General features: G+C 40.9%; 1 protein-coding gene across 6 annotated transcripts in view; it reads right to left on the bottom strand.

Moving 5' to 3' along the window:
* LOC131031265 (anthranilate phosphoribosyltransferase, chloroplastic) overlaps positions 1-15407 on the bottom strand; it is a 209881-nt gene that overhangs the window by 189034 nt on the left and 5440 nt on the right. For all 6 annotated transcript variants that reach the window (XM_059209573.1, XM_057962326.2, XM_057962327.2 and 3 more), the window contains exon 2: positions 12634-12780. In XM_059209573.1, the coding sequence (XP_059065556.1) occupies positions 12634-12780 (147 nt within the window). The remainder of the gene's footprint in view (positions 1-12633; positions 12781-15407) is intronic.

The following is a 15407-nucleotide window of genomic DNA, read 5'->3' as shown; positions in this document are numbered from 1 at the left end:
AGCCCGGATCTTATACACTTGCTGCATCCTCGCCTGAAAACCCTTTTCTGCTACCATCCGATGCTCAAGTGCGGATTTCACCAATATTGCTTCCTTTGCCAGCACAGTCCTCCTGTGCCTACCCCAAACTTGTCTGCAAAACATAATTTTCAGTCTCAGCTTCCACCAACTGCTACTCAAATGATACTGTCTCCCTAGCCAATTTGTCCTCGATAGCCACCCGTGCTGCTCTCCCGGCATACAACTCCTGGGTACGCTGAACTAAGTCTCACGAGACTATTGCCTCCAACCTGGTGGTCAGCTCCTCCCCGAGCCCTCTGTGCATCCACCAAGGCAACCTCACGTCCAGCCAAGACATACTCCGAGTTCCTCAAAGCATACCTATCATGCCTGGAGGTGGCCACAATCCGCTAGCACAAATGCTAGGAGACACCTCAAATCCTCCATCACACTCCCCAAAGGCTAAAAACTGAACTGAATAACTCCCTGGTGTCATACAACTGCGCGGACCTGCAATGCCTTCCCTCAAACTCTGTTTGTTCCCAACCTCCAAATCCGTCTCCCTCTATGACTTATGGCTTCCCTGCCAATGCTTAGCTGCGGGCACAACACTTCCCGTGGTCTTCTGTAGCTCAAAATAAACTGGGGGTCTGGGGGCAGCGCCCCCAGCGGGGTCCTGGGGCGCATCATTTCTGTGATATTTTATGATGTCAAAACCCTTCTTCTACACTCCAATATTTTCAGTGTCTAGGCTCCAGACTTCAGCAAATCATTTTAAATTTGGTCGTCGTCGTTTTTTTTTGGTTTTTGTTTTTTTTTTGTTGGGCACTGTAATGTCCCCAATGGCACCCCGGCCATACAACCTCCCTATACGGTCAACAACAACATTGGCACCTCCGATCGTGCAGCTGCTTGGTCTACCTGTGGCGGTCGGCCCGTGCTTTACCCTTCGCATCACGTGGTGGCGTGGTGGTGCGATGTTCGACGTCTTCTTCCCTTTACCCCTTGCTGTGCGGTGATGGCGGTGTGAGGGGTTGTTTTGTTCTTCGTCGCGGTGGTGTTGTGCGGCGTCTTTGATGTTTGGCGGCATTTTATTCTTCCGCGGGCTGCTTGGTGACCGCCTTCGGTGGCTCCCACCGCACGGTGTGACCACCGCACGATGGTGCCACCGTCGGTGGTTCCACCGCACGGTGGTGTCACCGTCGGTGGTTCCACCGCACGGTGGTTCCACCGTCGGTGGTGCCACCGCACGGTGGTTCCACCGTCGGTGGTGCCACCGCACGGTGGTGCCACCGTCGGTGCTTCCACCGCACAGTGGTGTCACCTTGTCACCTTGGTCCCACCGTACGGTGGCCATTTTCCCCTTCTTTTTCCTTTTTTTTTTTTGACCGTACGGTCGCTGTCGTACGACCGTGCGATTTTTTTTTCAATTTTTTTTTTTTTTTTTTTTTTTAAGTTGTCTAGAGAGTCTTCGGCTCGGGTCCCCTGTCTCTGGGATCGCCCTTCATCCTTCTCGGTTTTTCTTGCCCAAAAGTCTCCTGCTTTTGTCCCATGCCTCTCAAGTTGCTTGCCCGGCCTCTTAGGTCCCCTTCCATCCTCTCAGGTCCCCCTTCGGGCTCTCGGGTGTCCGTCCGGCCTCTCGGGTCCCCTGCGCGCTTCGCGTGGTAGGGTTTCAATTTGGGCCCGTTGGTGGCAAGTCTATTTTCAATGGCCATCGGAAGACCTGGAACCACAAATTCTATAGGGACCACGACCTCCTTCCCGTACATAAGAAGGAGGATAATAAAAATTTTGAAGACTACGGTCTTCCATACAGGGTTCCAATCGTTGCCGACACTCTTCGGATTATTTATGCCTCTAGGGTTTGGGGCGTCTCCCTTCCAATATTCTCTGTATTCCGGCAAGTACACCTCTGTTGGTTGCTCTGGTTCCTCTACTTCGAGCCTGTAGCTTTGGAACATTTCGTAATCCTCCATTTGCCAGTGGAAGAGCCCGTTAGTCGAGCATACCTCATCTTCAGAACATCCCTCCAATTCTAGCACCCCTTCACTGTTCTGCTCCATCGCGTTCTTGCCCTTGCTTTCATCGGGACCCCCTTCCCTTTTATTAGAGTCCTCTGAGTCTGAGTCTGAAGAGGTGAGCTCTTCGCCGACATCTTGGGTGTGTAGGTCAATGGTATATTTCCGCCCTCCCTTCTCCATGGAAAGTGTATTTTTCTTCCAGTTGTGGTTTACCCTTGCATTGATCAACCATGCTCTCCCCAGGATGGCGTCATAGCCTTTCTTCTTCGAGGGAATAACCACGAAATCTAACAAGAATGGTTGTGTACCAATTGTCACTTGCTGGGCCATCAACAGGCCGAGTGGCTTAATGCCGTGTTGGTCCGCTCCCACCAGGTTGAATGTGGGTGGCCACAGGGTGGGCTTCCCCAGCCGCTTCCATGTTTCTTCTGGTAGTACATTCACCCCAGATCCACCATCCACAATGGTGTCCTTCAGAATGGTCCCACGGATACCCATTTCTACCACAGCTGGGTGTCTACCACTGCTCAAGGCTAGTAACATCGGGTCAGTCGAAGGGCTGACGGAAACCTCCACCTGTGGTGTACTCTTCAAAGCGGTGGCGGGAACCCCTACTTGTGGTGCACTCAACGATGCGGTGGCAGGAACCCCTACCTGTGGTGCACTCGATGATGCGGTGGCGGGAACCCCTACCTGTGGTGCACTCGACGTTGTGGTGCTTTGCACATTGGTGAGGATGGCAGTCCTCAATTGTGGCATAGAGTCTAGAAGGTCTTTTACCTTTATCGGCACCTCCATCTGCAAGATTTGCCCAATGATGTTATTTTCCGCTTCCGTACGGGATGATGTACTCGCCACCTCGTTGTCCCGTCGTTCGGTCGTCATCTCACGTTCAATATTGGCCTTTGCCTCCCATAATCTCTCCTTCTCCGTACGGGGGTCGGGATAAGTGGCTTTTTTCGTCTGGGCGCTGGTGATCGCCAGTACTTCTTTCTCACCAGTCTTCTCAGCCTTCTCAATGTTGAGGAGATTAACCCCTGCCTGCGGGCAATTTGCGTCCTCATGGTCGCCTGGCCCACACCAACGACAGAGGTGCTGAGGGGTGGCTTCCTTCGTGCAATCACGGGCGAAGTGCCCCCACTGATTACAGGCCCTACATTGGATAATTGGCCGGCCCTTGGCGTCATACTGGATACGGCTTCCATTATTGTTATTGTTGCTATTCCTTCCGCCGCCGCGTCTGTTGTCCCGGTATCCTCCAGATGATGCCGTTGTGTTAGTATGTTGGCCGGTACCCGTTGGTGCGGATGTTGTGGCCTGCTCCGTGAACAACACCTGGTTCGTGCTTCGGGTTTTCATATTGTATGGGCACTCCTTGGTGGAGTGTCCCATCACTTGGCAAATCTCACAGAATGCCTTCTTCGGGCAAGTACCCCTTGTGTGTCCGTCACTCCTACAGTCTGTACACCACACTTCATTTTCTTCCGTCTTACTTGTACTCCCTTTCATGGCTTTGAATTCTTTCAACATTCGTTCCATGTCCTTCTGGAGCGCGTGTACCTTTTTACCCGATTCACCACCGCTACTGCTCTCCCCGTCAGAATCTTCATCATCATCAGATGAATCTCTATTACTTTTCTTCTTCCTTGATGTTTTATATTCGCTTTCTAGATCCATCGCCCTGTTATAGGCGTCATCATATGACGTCGGGGGTACAATCTTCATTTTTTTTCGTAGGGAGGATTTCAATCCTTCCACAAACCATCGTTTTTTTAAGCCGTCAGCCGGCTGGCTCTCCATTTTACCCAAGAGTTCTTTCAGCCTCCGACTGTATGCCCGTACTGTCTCCTTAGTACCTTGCTTGGTACTGTATATCTCTGTCACAATTTCGTTGTCATCACGAAGCAACCGGAACTCCTCCGTGAATTCCTTCTGTAGGGTAGCCCATGTGGCCACTTTTTGCTTATCTACATCGGAGTACCAATCTATGGCGACTCCTCGTAACGTGGCTGGAAACTGCTGTACCCAGTCGTCGTGGTCTGTTACTCCGTTGGCGGACCAAATGGTCTCACATGTATGGCAGTGCCGTAAGGGGTCTTCCTTGCCGTCCCCTGTGAACTTTGGTAACTTTTGTTTGCTCGCCATCCCTTGTCGTCTTCCTGGAGGCAGTTGTGTCTGTGTCTGTGGCTGTGGAGGCGATTGTGTCTATGTCTGTGGCTGTGGCCCTGCGCTGCTACCTCCGGTAGTGTTGGTGGTGTGTCCTGGAGGTACGGTGTTTTGCCGATCGCGTGTGGCACCTACACCCGTACTATTGCCCTCCCCTTCGTTTTGACACGCTCCTACTCCTGCTTCCCGTTGGTGATCTTCACTCTGTGGCATGAGGGATAAGTTCCTAAACTGATCCCGAGTCTCCTCGACTAGGTTTCGCTGTAACCTTGTTTCTTCTAGAAATTCTTTGTGGCTCCGCGTCCTACGATGATCTGGCGACGCGTAGAAATTTTCGTCGGCCTCTGCACCTTCCGTGACACCTCCTTGGTTCCCCTCGGGTCCCCCTTCAACAGGTCATCCTTCGACAAGTTGCCTCAGCCTCCATCTACGTTCTACTTGCTGCTCCAGAATCAAAGCCCTCTGCGCGGCCTCCCACTCGTTCGTTTCCGGTTTTCTATTCCTATCTTTATTCAATAGGTTTGGCATTAATTGTCACACATCTCCATAACTTTCAATTCTTAAATCAAAACATGTCTTTATTAATTCATCTGCTCAAGTACAACTCGTGTCAATGACACTTTTATTTGAAAATAAGAAGTTCACAGTTCAATTCCCTCCTGGCCTGGCGCCATCTCTCTCCGTGTCCCGTCGGCTGTTCTCCTCGTAGCATTGCAGGATTTGTTGTCGTCGCTCCTCCTGGCAATCTCCTCCAGGTGGGCCTGCTGTGCCAGCGATGCCTCTGCAAGCAACCGGGGGAGGTGGTTCATCAACCAGTTTACTGTCGGGCTAACCTCCAGCGCTGTCCACACGGCACTTGGTGGGATTTCTACCCTACCTGGAGCAAAATTGAAAATTCTCGCGTTGCCGTGTCTTCTCCTGTATAAAGTTCTGTCCGCGCGTCGTCGGCCTCCGGGTTTACTTCACCAACGGGTAGGCCCATTGTGTCTGTGCGCCATCCGTGTCTTCCGTTTCCGAGTTCGTCTAGGCAACGGCACCAAATGTTTGCCCTCTCGGGTAAACGGTTAAATGCAGAAAGTAAATGCACAGAACATAATGGAAATACTTATAACATTACATTTGACATGACTAACATGATCATACTTCGAAGAAAAGGTACACAATATATAATACCCAAAGGGGCGTGACACAACCGTCGCAACTCCAACTACCTACCCGTCGGCTAACTAACTGACCGCCGTAACTCATTATTACCGACAACAACATAAACATAATATAACAACATAACATAATGATTATTCCCGTCAACAGAGACTGGGTGATGCGTTGTTCCAAGGACATAAAACATATGCACCAGGAGTCATTAATAAGGAGAGAGACTGCAGATTTAGTAAATAACTTTATCTCAGATTTATAATGAAGAATTTTATGGCAGATTATATGAGGAGATAGTGAAGAATTTTATGGCAGACTTATTAGGGGATTGTAGTCTGATTTGTGCAAGATTTAAGGGTAATATAGAGCAGCAGTACATCATCAAGTTGAGAAAGAGATTGTAGCAGATTTAAGAAAGAACTATTGCAAATTGAGAAGAGAGTTTTTGTGACAGTCTTATAGTCATTTCATAGCAGATTTGGAGAACTAGTTGAAAAGAAGATTGATAGCGTAGATTGTGAAGAATAAGTTGATCATCCATTGATAAAGTAACATTAGTAAGGTGGAAATTTGAATGAGGGGTTGGTACCTCTAACTCAATGAGGGGTCGGTGCCTCTAACTCAATGAGGGGTTGGTGCCTCTAGTGGGCAAGTGCAAATGAATTAGAATGAGGGATTGGAGCCTCTAGTGGGAAAGTGTCTCACAAACAGAATGAGGGGTTGGTGCTTCTAGTAGGTTCATACCTATGAATTCGTAAAAGAAGTTTTCTATAAATAAGGAAGCTATTTTACTGTGGTTTTCTCCCGTAAGGATTTTCACATATATATCCTATGTTCTACTTGTGTTACATGGTAGTTGATTTTCAAGTGAATGTTTATATGAAATGAATATGCTTTGAGCTTAAGTAATGTGCTTTTGTTATCAAGTTGAAAAACTAAAAGTTTAACCATGTTCTCAACATATGTGAGGACTCTGCCTCAACCAAACCAACCAGTTTCCTTCCTGGATACATATTACAGTGTCCGTGTTTGTGGATGTGAGGAAGGGGTTCTTACCAAAATCACAACATATTGGATTATCACTCATAGTCGTTGTGATGTTATTACAAATTAAAATAACTAAATATTTAGGCATTTAATGCCCTTCAATCATGTGTGCTTATAATTCTTCTCCACAATCACAATATATTGTATCATCATTCATATTTTTAGTGATATCATTGCAAAAAAAAATAGCTAAATATTTGGGTACTCAACATCTCCTTTGATCATGTATACTTCTTATTCTTTTCCACAACCACAACACATTGTATTTAGTATTATCATTCATATTTTTAGCGATAATATTTCAGATTACAATAATCAAATGTGTACTCAATGTCTTCCTTCAATTATACGTGCTTATAATTCTTTTTCATGTTTTGAGATTTATTTGTATTGATCTTATAATAGAACATTTGGAAAGGTGTTTCTGGTATCAGAGCTGAGGAGACTAGCCCCCTATCCCTAACACCCTCGTGTAAGTGTGCTTGTGTTTGGGAACATTTACTCTTCTCAATGTAGTGCACTCATGACAATAGGAACTCGCCCTTCATGATTCAAAGGCCAAATGCATTGGAGCTACAATATATTGTGTGGCACTCTAAAAGATTTGCATGTCCATATGGTAGGCACTTATTTACCCCTAAGAAAGCCTTGAATCATCTTAAATCTTAAATTAGCACCATGGGGATTATGAAAACTGTTGTCTAATTTGGCCCACATATGCTATATAAAGATATAGCCACAAGTTTACTCCCATCAACAAATTTTATACAAGGGTTGTTTACGTCAGTCCACACTTTCCCCACTTTGCAGCTAAGAAAAAGTAGGTAGTTGCTTAAGAGGATGTTTGAAGTGCTTGCTCACAATTGAGAACTGTAATGAAGGTCTCATCATGAGATGGAAAATTAGTTCAAGTAAAGTAATTCACCAATTGAGAGTGGGTCTTGTAATAAAATCCTAGCTTGGTCATATTTTATTATTTTAACCTTGTATCAAAGCCATGGTCGGTATTTGCCTTGTGGATCAAAAACGACTCCCAAGCAAAGGATGCTCAAATATACCTCCATTTGCAATAGCAAAACATGGGTAGTTGATTGAGGGAGGTTTTGGATGTGACTAACACACTTGAGAACTTGTAATAAAGAACCCACCAATCACCAAATTCAAGTAGATCTAGGGTTCAAAACCTAGCTTGTCCGAATTTTTTGTTTCAATTTATTTTCATGATTCATACCTTTTTCCCTTGTATTGATCTCAATGTTGCCATGTTCTTGTCTAAAGGTAAAGCTTCTTACATATTGAAAACTTGCTATCTCATTTCAAAACGTCTTCAGCCAGAGCTCTTCTTCTACTACAGAAAAAATGTCTCTGGTAATATTTTGTGTATCTGATGAATTCCATCCTTTATTTTTACAGATCACAGACATTGTTTAAGAAATCATGTCACACTTGCCTTCTGGTTTACTTAAAGAGTTTATGGCATATAACATTTGGTTATTGGCAATTTTTAAATTCAATGTCACCCTGGCAACTCGAATTGTGAATCGCATGCCTTTCGTACTTATTGGTCTACAATTCTTACATCTTTAAAAAATTGTTCTAAATAAAATTTATGATGCTGCAAGTTCTCCAACAAATCATTTGCTGACCTAGAACACAGCCTCTACTTGTCAAGCTCACCAATATCAGTGGCAAAATTAACTTCTCAATGATCTTTTCCATTTTCTTTAGAGGATCAGCCTCCTCAGCTTTATGTCCCCATCTAACTCGGATACCAAAATATGGATTCTGTCCAATTGATGTTACAATTGTAAATACTTTGCAATATACCGTAGGACAATCAGAAACTAAAAATTGAAACATAATATCAGAATGGATACATTGATGGCAAAGAGATGAATGTTGCAAATGGATGACAGAAGCACAAAAACCAATATAGAGTAATCGGGAAAGGTTAAGTGGACCCAACTAGAGGTTTTGGTGGGCCATTGTAGGATGACTATAATCAAGTGAAACATTCAGCTAGAACCAAATTTGCTGCCTACACATTTGCCTATGGTAGATTATGTCACCGACATTTAGTGACAAGTTACACATTTGTCCATGGCCAAATCAGTCTCTAAGAAGGTCACTCATAATTAACAATTGATGTAACTGCTAAAAGGAAGCATAACTGCCATAGGCATGAAAAAACACTTCGAATTCCCCACCTATTATTAGTTTTTCATGTACCTGTTTATAAGATAAATAATTGGAATGGACATGCTTTGTGATCATCTAGAGTTCAGTTCAATGATTAAAGCAAGTTGTAGGAAGTAATTATTTGCAAAGAGCATAGTGAATTCAGTGTAAAACAAGCTGATGGGTTGTTGACGACATATGATATCACCCACAACGACCTTATTAGTTCCTGCTGTAGAAATCTAGCTTGTAACTTTTAAGTTTGGCAATAGTGGATGGAAGCATAGCCCCATTTGTTGGAGTTTTCAACTGCAGTTGGTCTATCAAGGGTAAAACATGTGTTCATTACTTGTGCCATGTGCGTTTGCTACAATATTTGACTTTTCCATGTTAAAATTTCAAATCTTCATTCCATTATCTAAGCTTGTAATTGGCAAGTCTATGAATGCATGTACATAAGCCAAGCACTTAAAATACGCAAATAAATGATTGATTTCAATTATAAAAGGTCATGCATTAAAACATCGGGTGGGTGGGGATGAGAAGGCTATCTCTATCAAAGATGTCAGAGTCAGTTGGCCGATCAAGAGAGAAGCCAGTCATGAAGTGGTGATGGCAACAAGTGGAAGTGATCTTTCCACTGGCTGGTGAGTTGATCAGCCAGGTGAAGGGATTTCAGCAGATTACGAATCTTTGTCAGAAGATGGTAGATAGAGGCTTCAATCCCAACTATATCCACCCCAAATCCATTTTGATGAATGAGTCATTGTTATAACAATGCTACTTGGGAATCAAAAAGAGCTACATATTACCTTTAAACCAGGTAGAAAGGAATATAAGGATATTTTCTAGTCCCTATGCCTAAGTAGTGCATGGTGAAATATGCTGTTCATTTGATTCATGGACTACCTCTTCTTAATGCCTCACTCTGTCATGTATTCTTAAAGAATAAAGAGATCAAAGTGCAGATCACTGAATTTATGTAAAAAGCACACATCAAACCTATCTCTTTGCTATTCAAGTGTGCCCATGACAAAGAATAATAGCACATGAAGGTTGTGAATCAATTACAAATCTCTGCACAAGATCAATGTGAAGAAATACTATTCTCTTCCCAAAATTAAGGACCTGGTGAACTTGCTCACAGTGCCCAATTCTTTACAAAGATAAATATAAAGTCAAGGTACGATCAAATTCATGTTGAACCTTCAAATGCATCAAGGATGGCCTTCAAAGCAAAGGAAGGTTTGTTTTAGTAGTTGGTTATGCACTTCAGATTGACCATTGCACCAACAACACTCATGTGAACAATAAGTGACATTCTTGCCAATTTACAACTTCATTCATTATTGTTCAATCTTCTTGATATTCTCATTCAAAAAAGCATGAAACTATCCATACTGAGCAAGTACTCAACACTCTATGGCTACATGAGTTGACTAAAAACATAAAGAAATGCTCTTTTGCCATGGAGATACAATACTTGGGTATTGTGTTGATTGCTGCACATGAAGCACATATGGATCCAACCAACAAACGCACCTTTCTAAAGAACAACACATTTTTAAGGATTAGGTATTCCATAGAAAGTTTGTTGCTGGTTTTAATCACATAACTCAGCCATTGAATCAAATTACCAAAATTGGCACTAAAGCAACTTTCAACTAGTCAGCCACACAACAAAGTTCATTCAAGGAATTGAAATGTAGCAAACTGTACATACTTGACAAGTCACTAAGCACTCACCTTTTTTCGCTCCACAAGTTTTACCCTTGGGGGAAACTCCATGGTTAAGCACACTTGAGTTGGAGTAGTACTGGGATGGGTGACCTCCTAGGAAGGCCCAATGCTTCACCTCTTTGAGGGTCACCTAGGTGCAATGAGTGCTAAGTGTACCATCCATTCTCATCAGAGATGGGTTCTTGTGAACCACTACTCATGAAACATGGCTCAATGAGTTTGACTTGAAAACCACACAATTGAATATTGATAGCAATATCATAATTTGATTTGTGGAAAATATCTCCTACTTATCAAATGTGATTTATTTATTGGAGAAGAGATGCCCTATTTAATCAAATAATTTTATTTTAGTGAAGATATGATGCAAGATGTTAAGCTAAAATGTAGAAGCAGATTTTAAGTGTGTCTATAGTTTGTTTGACCAAATGTTGTGGAAAAACTTCAGCTAGCCAAAAACGATTTGAATAGAAGCATCCAAACAAAAGTGATTAAAGTCAATGATGCCAAGTTTAGATGCACAAGAAACGAAGAGATTCCTCTACCAAATTGTCAAAGCAAAACAAGTTCCTTTCCAAGGGAAATGACTTGACAAAGTTCAAATTCTAGCAGCTTTCCATGTCTTCTTCCTCAATGTGGCCCATTGCTTGTCAAGGTGGAGTTAACTAATCTAAGAGGATCTAGTGCTTTGAATATCTCATGATACTATAGTGGTTCCCAATATCATGTGCCATCTTCATCACAAGCTTTAGAACTATCCCAAAAACGCATGCTCATGCCACATAGTTATAACTCCTATTTCTCTCTACTGCACAGCTCCAACAATGTCAATCTTGTTTTGTGTAGCCGTCCTACTTCCAAAAAATGACAACTAAAGTAAGTGTACCAACTGAAACAAGCAGTTGTGTTTCTTGTAACTGCCATGGCATCCCTTTATCTTCTGCACTGGTACAATCAGTCTAACATGATTATTCTTTGGAGAGACAAATAATCCATCAGTATGTAATACAAATACAACCCCTTTGATTTGTAAAGAACCTTTCAACGGTACACTTATACAACTTACCGTTTCAGCATGGTGTCACATCACTAGTGGGTTCTCTGTTTCCTAGCACTCTGTTCGATATTCACATTCTTTCATCCTTTCATTCACTCCATCCATAACATATTTAAATTTATTTTGGGTGCTTTGTTGCAAGTACATGTTTCAGCCCTTCATCACAAATTGATCATATCAATATTGTGACCACAACTAGCCAACAAATGAAGTTCAGTTCTAACAACCACCAATTCCACCCACGCATGCGTGACATTAGTGGATCAACATAAACATGTCAGTACATCTATATTTAAGCATGCAACATGCTAGTGGACAAGGTATAAAAGTCCCATACAAGCAATCAAATATGCCAATGCATTTCATTCAAGCAAACAACAATTCCAATAGATTCAAATGACACCTCTCGTTCAACTTGAATGGTAAGAAAACACCAAATACATCAGCCAAATCTACATTTGCTAAGAACTTTGGTACCTTCCAGGATTATAGATGAGACACTTACAACTCATGGGCTTCAATGTATTATAGAATCTCATGTATTTGTAATGATTGTTATTCAAATGTAATATACAAAGGAAGATCTCATTTTGGAGATTCACCAAGGTTCTGCATCATAGTTGTTTCCTTTTTTCTATGAACATCTTTCCATTTAGTATAATCAAAGCAAAAAGGAATAAAGGGATATTATTGAATTTGATTTATCATTGATTGGGACAATACAAAAGATTTTGACAGATCATTTCTAAATCTATCAGACGTCACTGGCATTCAATACATAGATAAAGTCATTACATGTCTCTCTACATGTTCTAACTTCATTCACAGTAGGATAATGTGATGTTAACAAGGGCTGGTCAACTAGAAGTTTGTAACATATGCTATTGCTTCTATTGAAGGTAACTGTTACATGGCACTTTCATGCTCTTGTTAGCCTTATTTTGTTTCCCATACTGACGAAACACAATAACCTTTGTGAATTCTCTAACAAACCTTCTGATGCTTAGAATGTCACAAAAAGAACTGTGTGCCTTCAATGAAAATAAGATCTTCTAAGCAACACTGAACTATGACAAAGCAGGTATCCATTTCCTTTAAAAAATATGAATGTTCTTAGAATATTAATTTAAGAATTTTTATATGAAAGGTAAAATCCAATCAAGTTGCTCAACAATTAATCACAGTATGAAATTACAGAAAGCTATTCCGAAAATTTTTATTAGTAATGTTAACCTGTAGAAGACTGAAGACTTTAATTAATGTACTCACCTCATTAAAGGTTTCTCCTTTGGCCCGAAGCAGCACCAGCAGTGCACTGACTTGAGCCTCATTCACTCCTCCATCAAGCAGTTCATCAACCACTACTTCTGTCTCATCTACAGATAAGTCTATCCTTTTAATCAGCAATTCAAGAACCTATGAGCATACATCAAAGCAAACATATGTAGAAGAAATCTTTAGAATATAATATTTAGAAATACAATTATGATAAAGTCAAACAGAATGAGCTTATGTGGCTTATGTGGTAAATATCCATTGCTTTCATAGCATAGCTCAGGATTGGAATACCTAGAAAACACATTAAATTTTGAAATTGGATAAATACTACAGTTGGATGAGGTGAACCGACAAGGCTTAGTGCAAGACATTTAAGTAAACAAAAACTGCATAATAGAAATATTTTTTTAAAATAGTGATAAAAGCCAAAACAGGTGAGTTTAATTGGCAAATTGTCTAGGGTTTCATAGCAGAAGTTAAAAATTAAAATAGGCTTTCGTAACAGAGCTGGTGATTGAAATGCCTAGGAGATGTTAAATTTGGGAGCAAGGGCATTTAAATCCCTACAAAACATATGGGTAAAGTATTGCAGCTGAAGTTAGGTGTACCCCAACCAATAAGGCTCAGAGAAATAGATTTTGTGTAGATGGAAAAACCCAGAATAGATTTTTTATTTTCAAATAAATCCAATGTCAAACAGGACAAACTTAAAGGCTAAAAATTCAAGTCTTTCATGCAGAATGTATGGTTGAAATCTAAGGCACAAGGTTTGTGTTCACAAGGTTCATGTTCAGCCAGGAAAAATTGGAATGAGTTCGTTAACAAATAAAAATTGAAAAAGAATTCCTTATTAAATTCTAAGTATATATAAAAAATAAAACAATAGAAATAAATAAATAATTATATATATAAAATAAAGGAAATAGTAAAATAAATTAATAATTATATATATAAAATAAAAGAAATAGGAAAAATAAATGAAATATAAAACTAAACATAGTAATTTAAAATAAAATAGAACAAAAATCTAGAGCTTAGTGAAAGTTTTGTTGATAATAAAATCCAATGACTATTAAGAAATTAACAAATTTTAATTAAAATAAAAATCTAAACTAATGGGTGATCTTAATAATGTTATAGAAGCGAGGATTAGGATTAGCAGTACCTAAAAAAATATCTCCATATACTTTGGATAATGCTCTCAAATAACTCTTGGCCTTCGAAAACCCTATTGCATGCTGGTCCCAAATCCACCGCTAGCTCTACCATTTGCAGTGGCAGCAATCTATTCTCAATGGAAGACCATGCTCTATCTTTAATGCTCAAATCTCTATTGTGTGTGGCAACCACAACTCAAGTGACAACACTTTGATTTTTCGAGCAAATATCATTCTCGAGGCTCTTCATTGCAAAACTCAAGCACCAATCTACCCTTAGATCCTCCAAAGATGTTCTAGTGGTCGCGAAATCTCTATTGAAGGTCTCTCCATATGAGCATTTTGATGCAACAAATTCTAGGATGCAAGAAAGAAGTGGCCAGCCATGAATTTGGAAGACATGTAGGGGTGCTCCACTATTGGCTTGCTCTTCAAGTTAGATAATTTTGTGAAATGGACCGAACACATTCTAGAGGCTGATTTTGATACAAATTCAAGTGTTTTTGCCAATCAAATTGCATTGAGACACCTTAGCGTCCCTTACATTCCATTACAATTTTAGAGAGATTCAAGGGAGAAGGCAATTGGTAATACATTTGGTAAATCTTTGCATGCCTCTAATGACACCAAAGACCAACCCCCTACTACTTTTTCCAAAATTTGCATCGAGATGAATTTTAATAAGGTACTTCCAAAGTCAATTTTGTTGGGGAATTTGTCAGTGCTCATTATGTTATTTGTCAAGAGTTGTTTTAAAAACTCACTAATTCAAGAATTATGTACAACTACAAGGGAGAATTTTTAGAAAGACTCCTTCCTATATAAATGTGTTGTCCTGAATGATTTGTAGAATGAAGAAAACTGAATAAGTTTCATGTGTTGTATGCTTTTGATTATTTGCTTTTATAATTCTAAATTTCTTATATGGTATCAAAGTGTAGATGAGTATAGGATAAGAACAAGTATAGCAATCTGATTCCTTATCAACTTCTTGAGTATACCCAAACAAAATATTGCGAAAATTTCTTGTGCTTCTCTGAAACAAAATGTATCAGATTTGGGTGTCCATGAGGCAATCCATAGGACTTGAACATTGGACCTACGTAGCAGATTAAACCTTGGTAATCCATCCTTGTCTTGACATTGAAGTGGTCACCGATATTATCAGCTCACCGTCTACCCTAGATGTGGATTTGTTCAAAGCCCAAGATCAACCAACATCCCTCCTGCTCCTCATTATTTTCATACTCAAACCAAGTGAGAACCAAAAAAAAGGGGGCAAGCAAAAGGTGAAGAAAGGCAAAAAAGGTGAAATCATGTTTGCCAACAAAAAAATTGTTAATGATGGGGTAGTTGATGCCAAAAATGTGAAGTCTAAACAACCAGTGTTGACTTTATCAGGCAACCCACCATCCCATAATGATCAAAAAAGTGGTAATCAAGGCACTAACACTTATCCGCGAAATACCAATCAAGGAGCTTCAACATCAAACACCAACAAAAATCATCAAGGCAACACCACTAACCAAGGCAACAACATTAACCAAGGGAACAACACAAACCAGAGAGGCAACACCAATACTTTCCCATTTCGACGCATCTACACGC

Source organism: Cryptomeria japonica, chromosome 8 (genome assembly GCF_030272615.1).
Source record: "Cryptomeria japonica chromosome 8, Sugi_1.0, whole genome shotgun sequence".
NCBI classification, from domain to species: Eukaryota; Viridiplantae; Streptophyta; class Pinopsida; order Cupressales; family Cupressaceae; genus Cryptomeria; species Cryptomeria japonica.
This window is presented reverse-complemented; position numbering and strand designations above follow the sequence as displayed.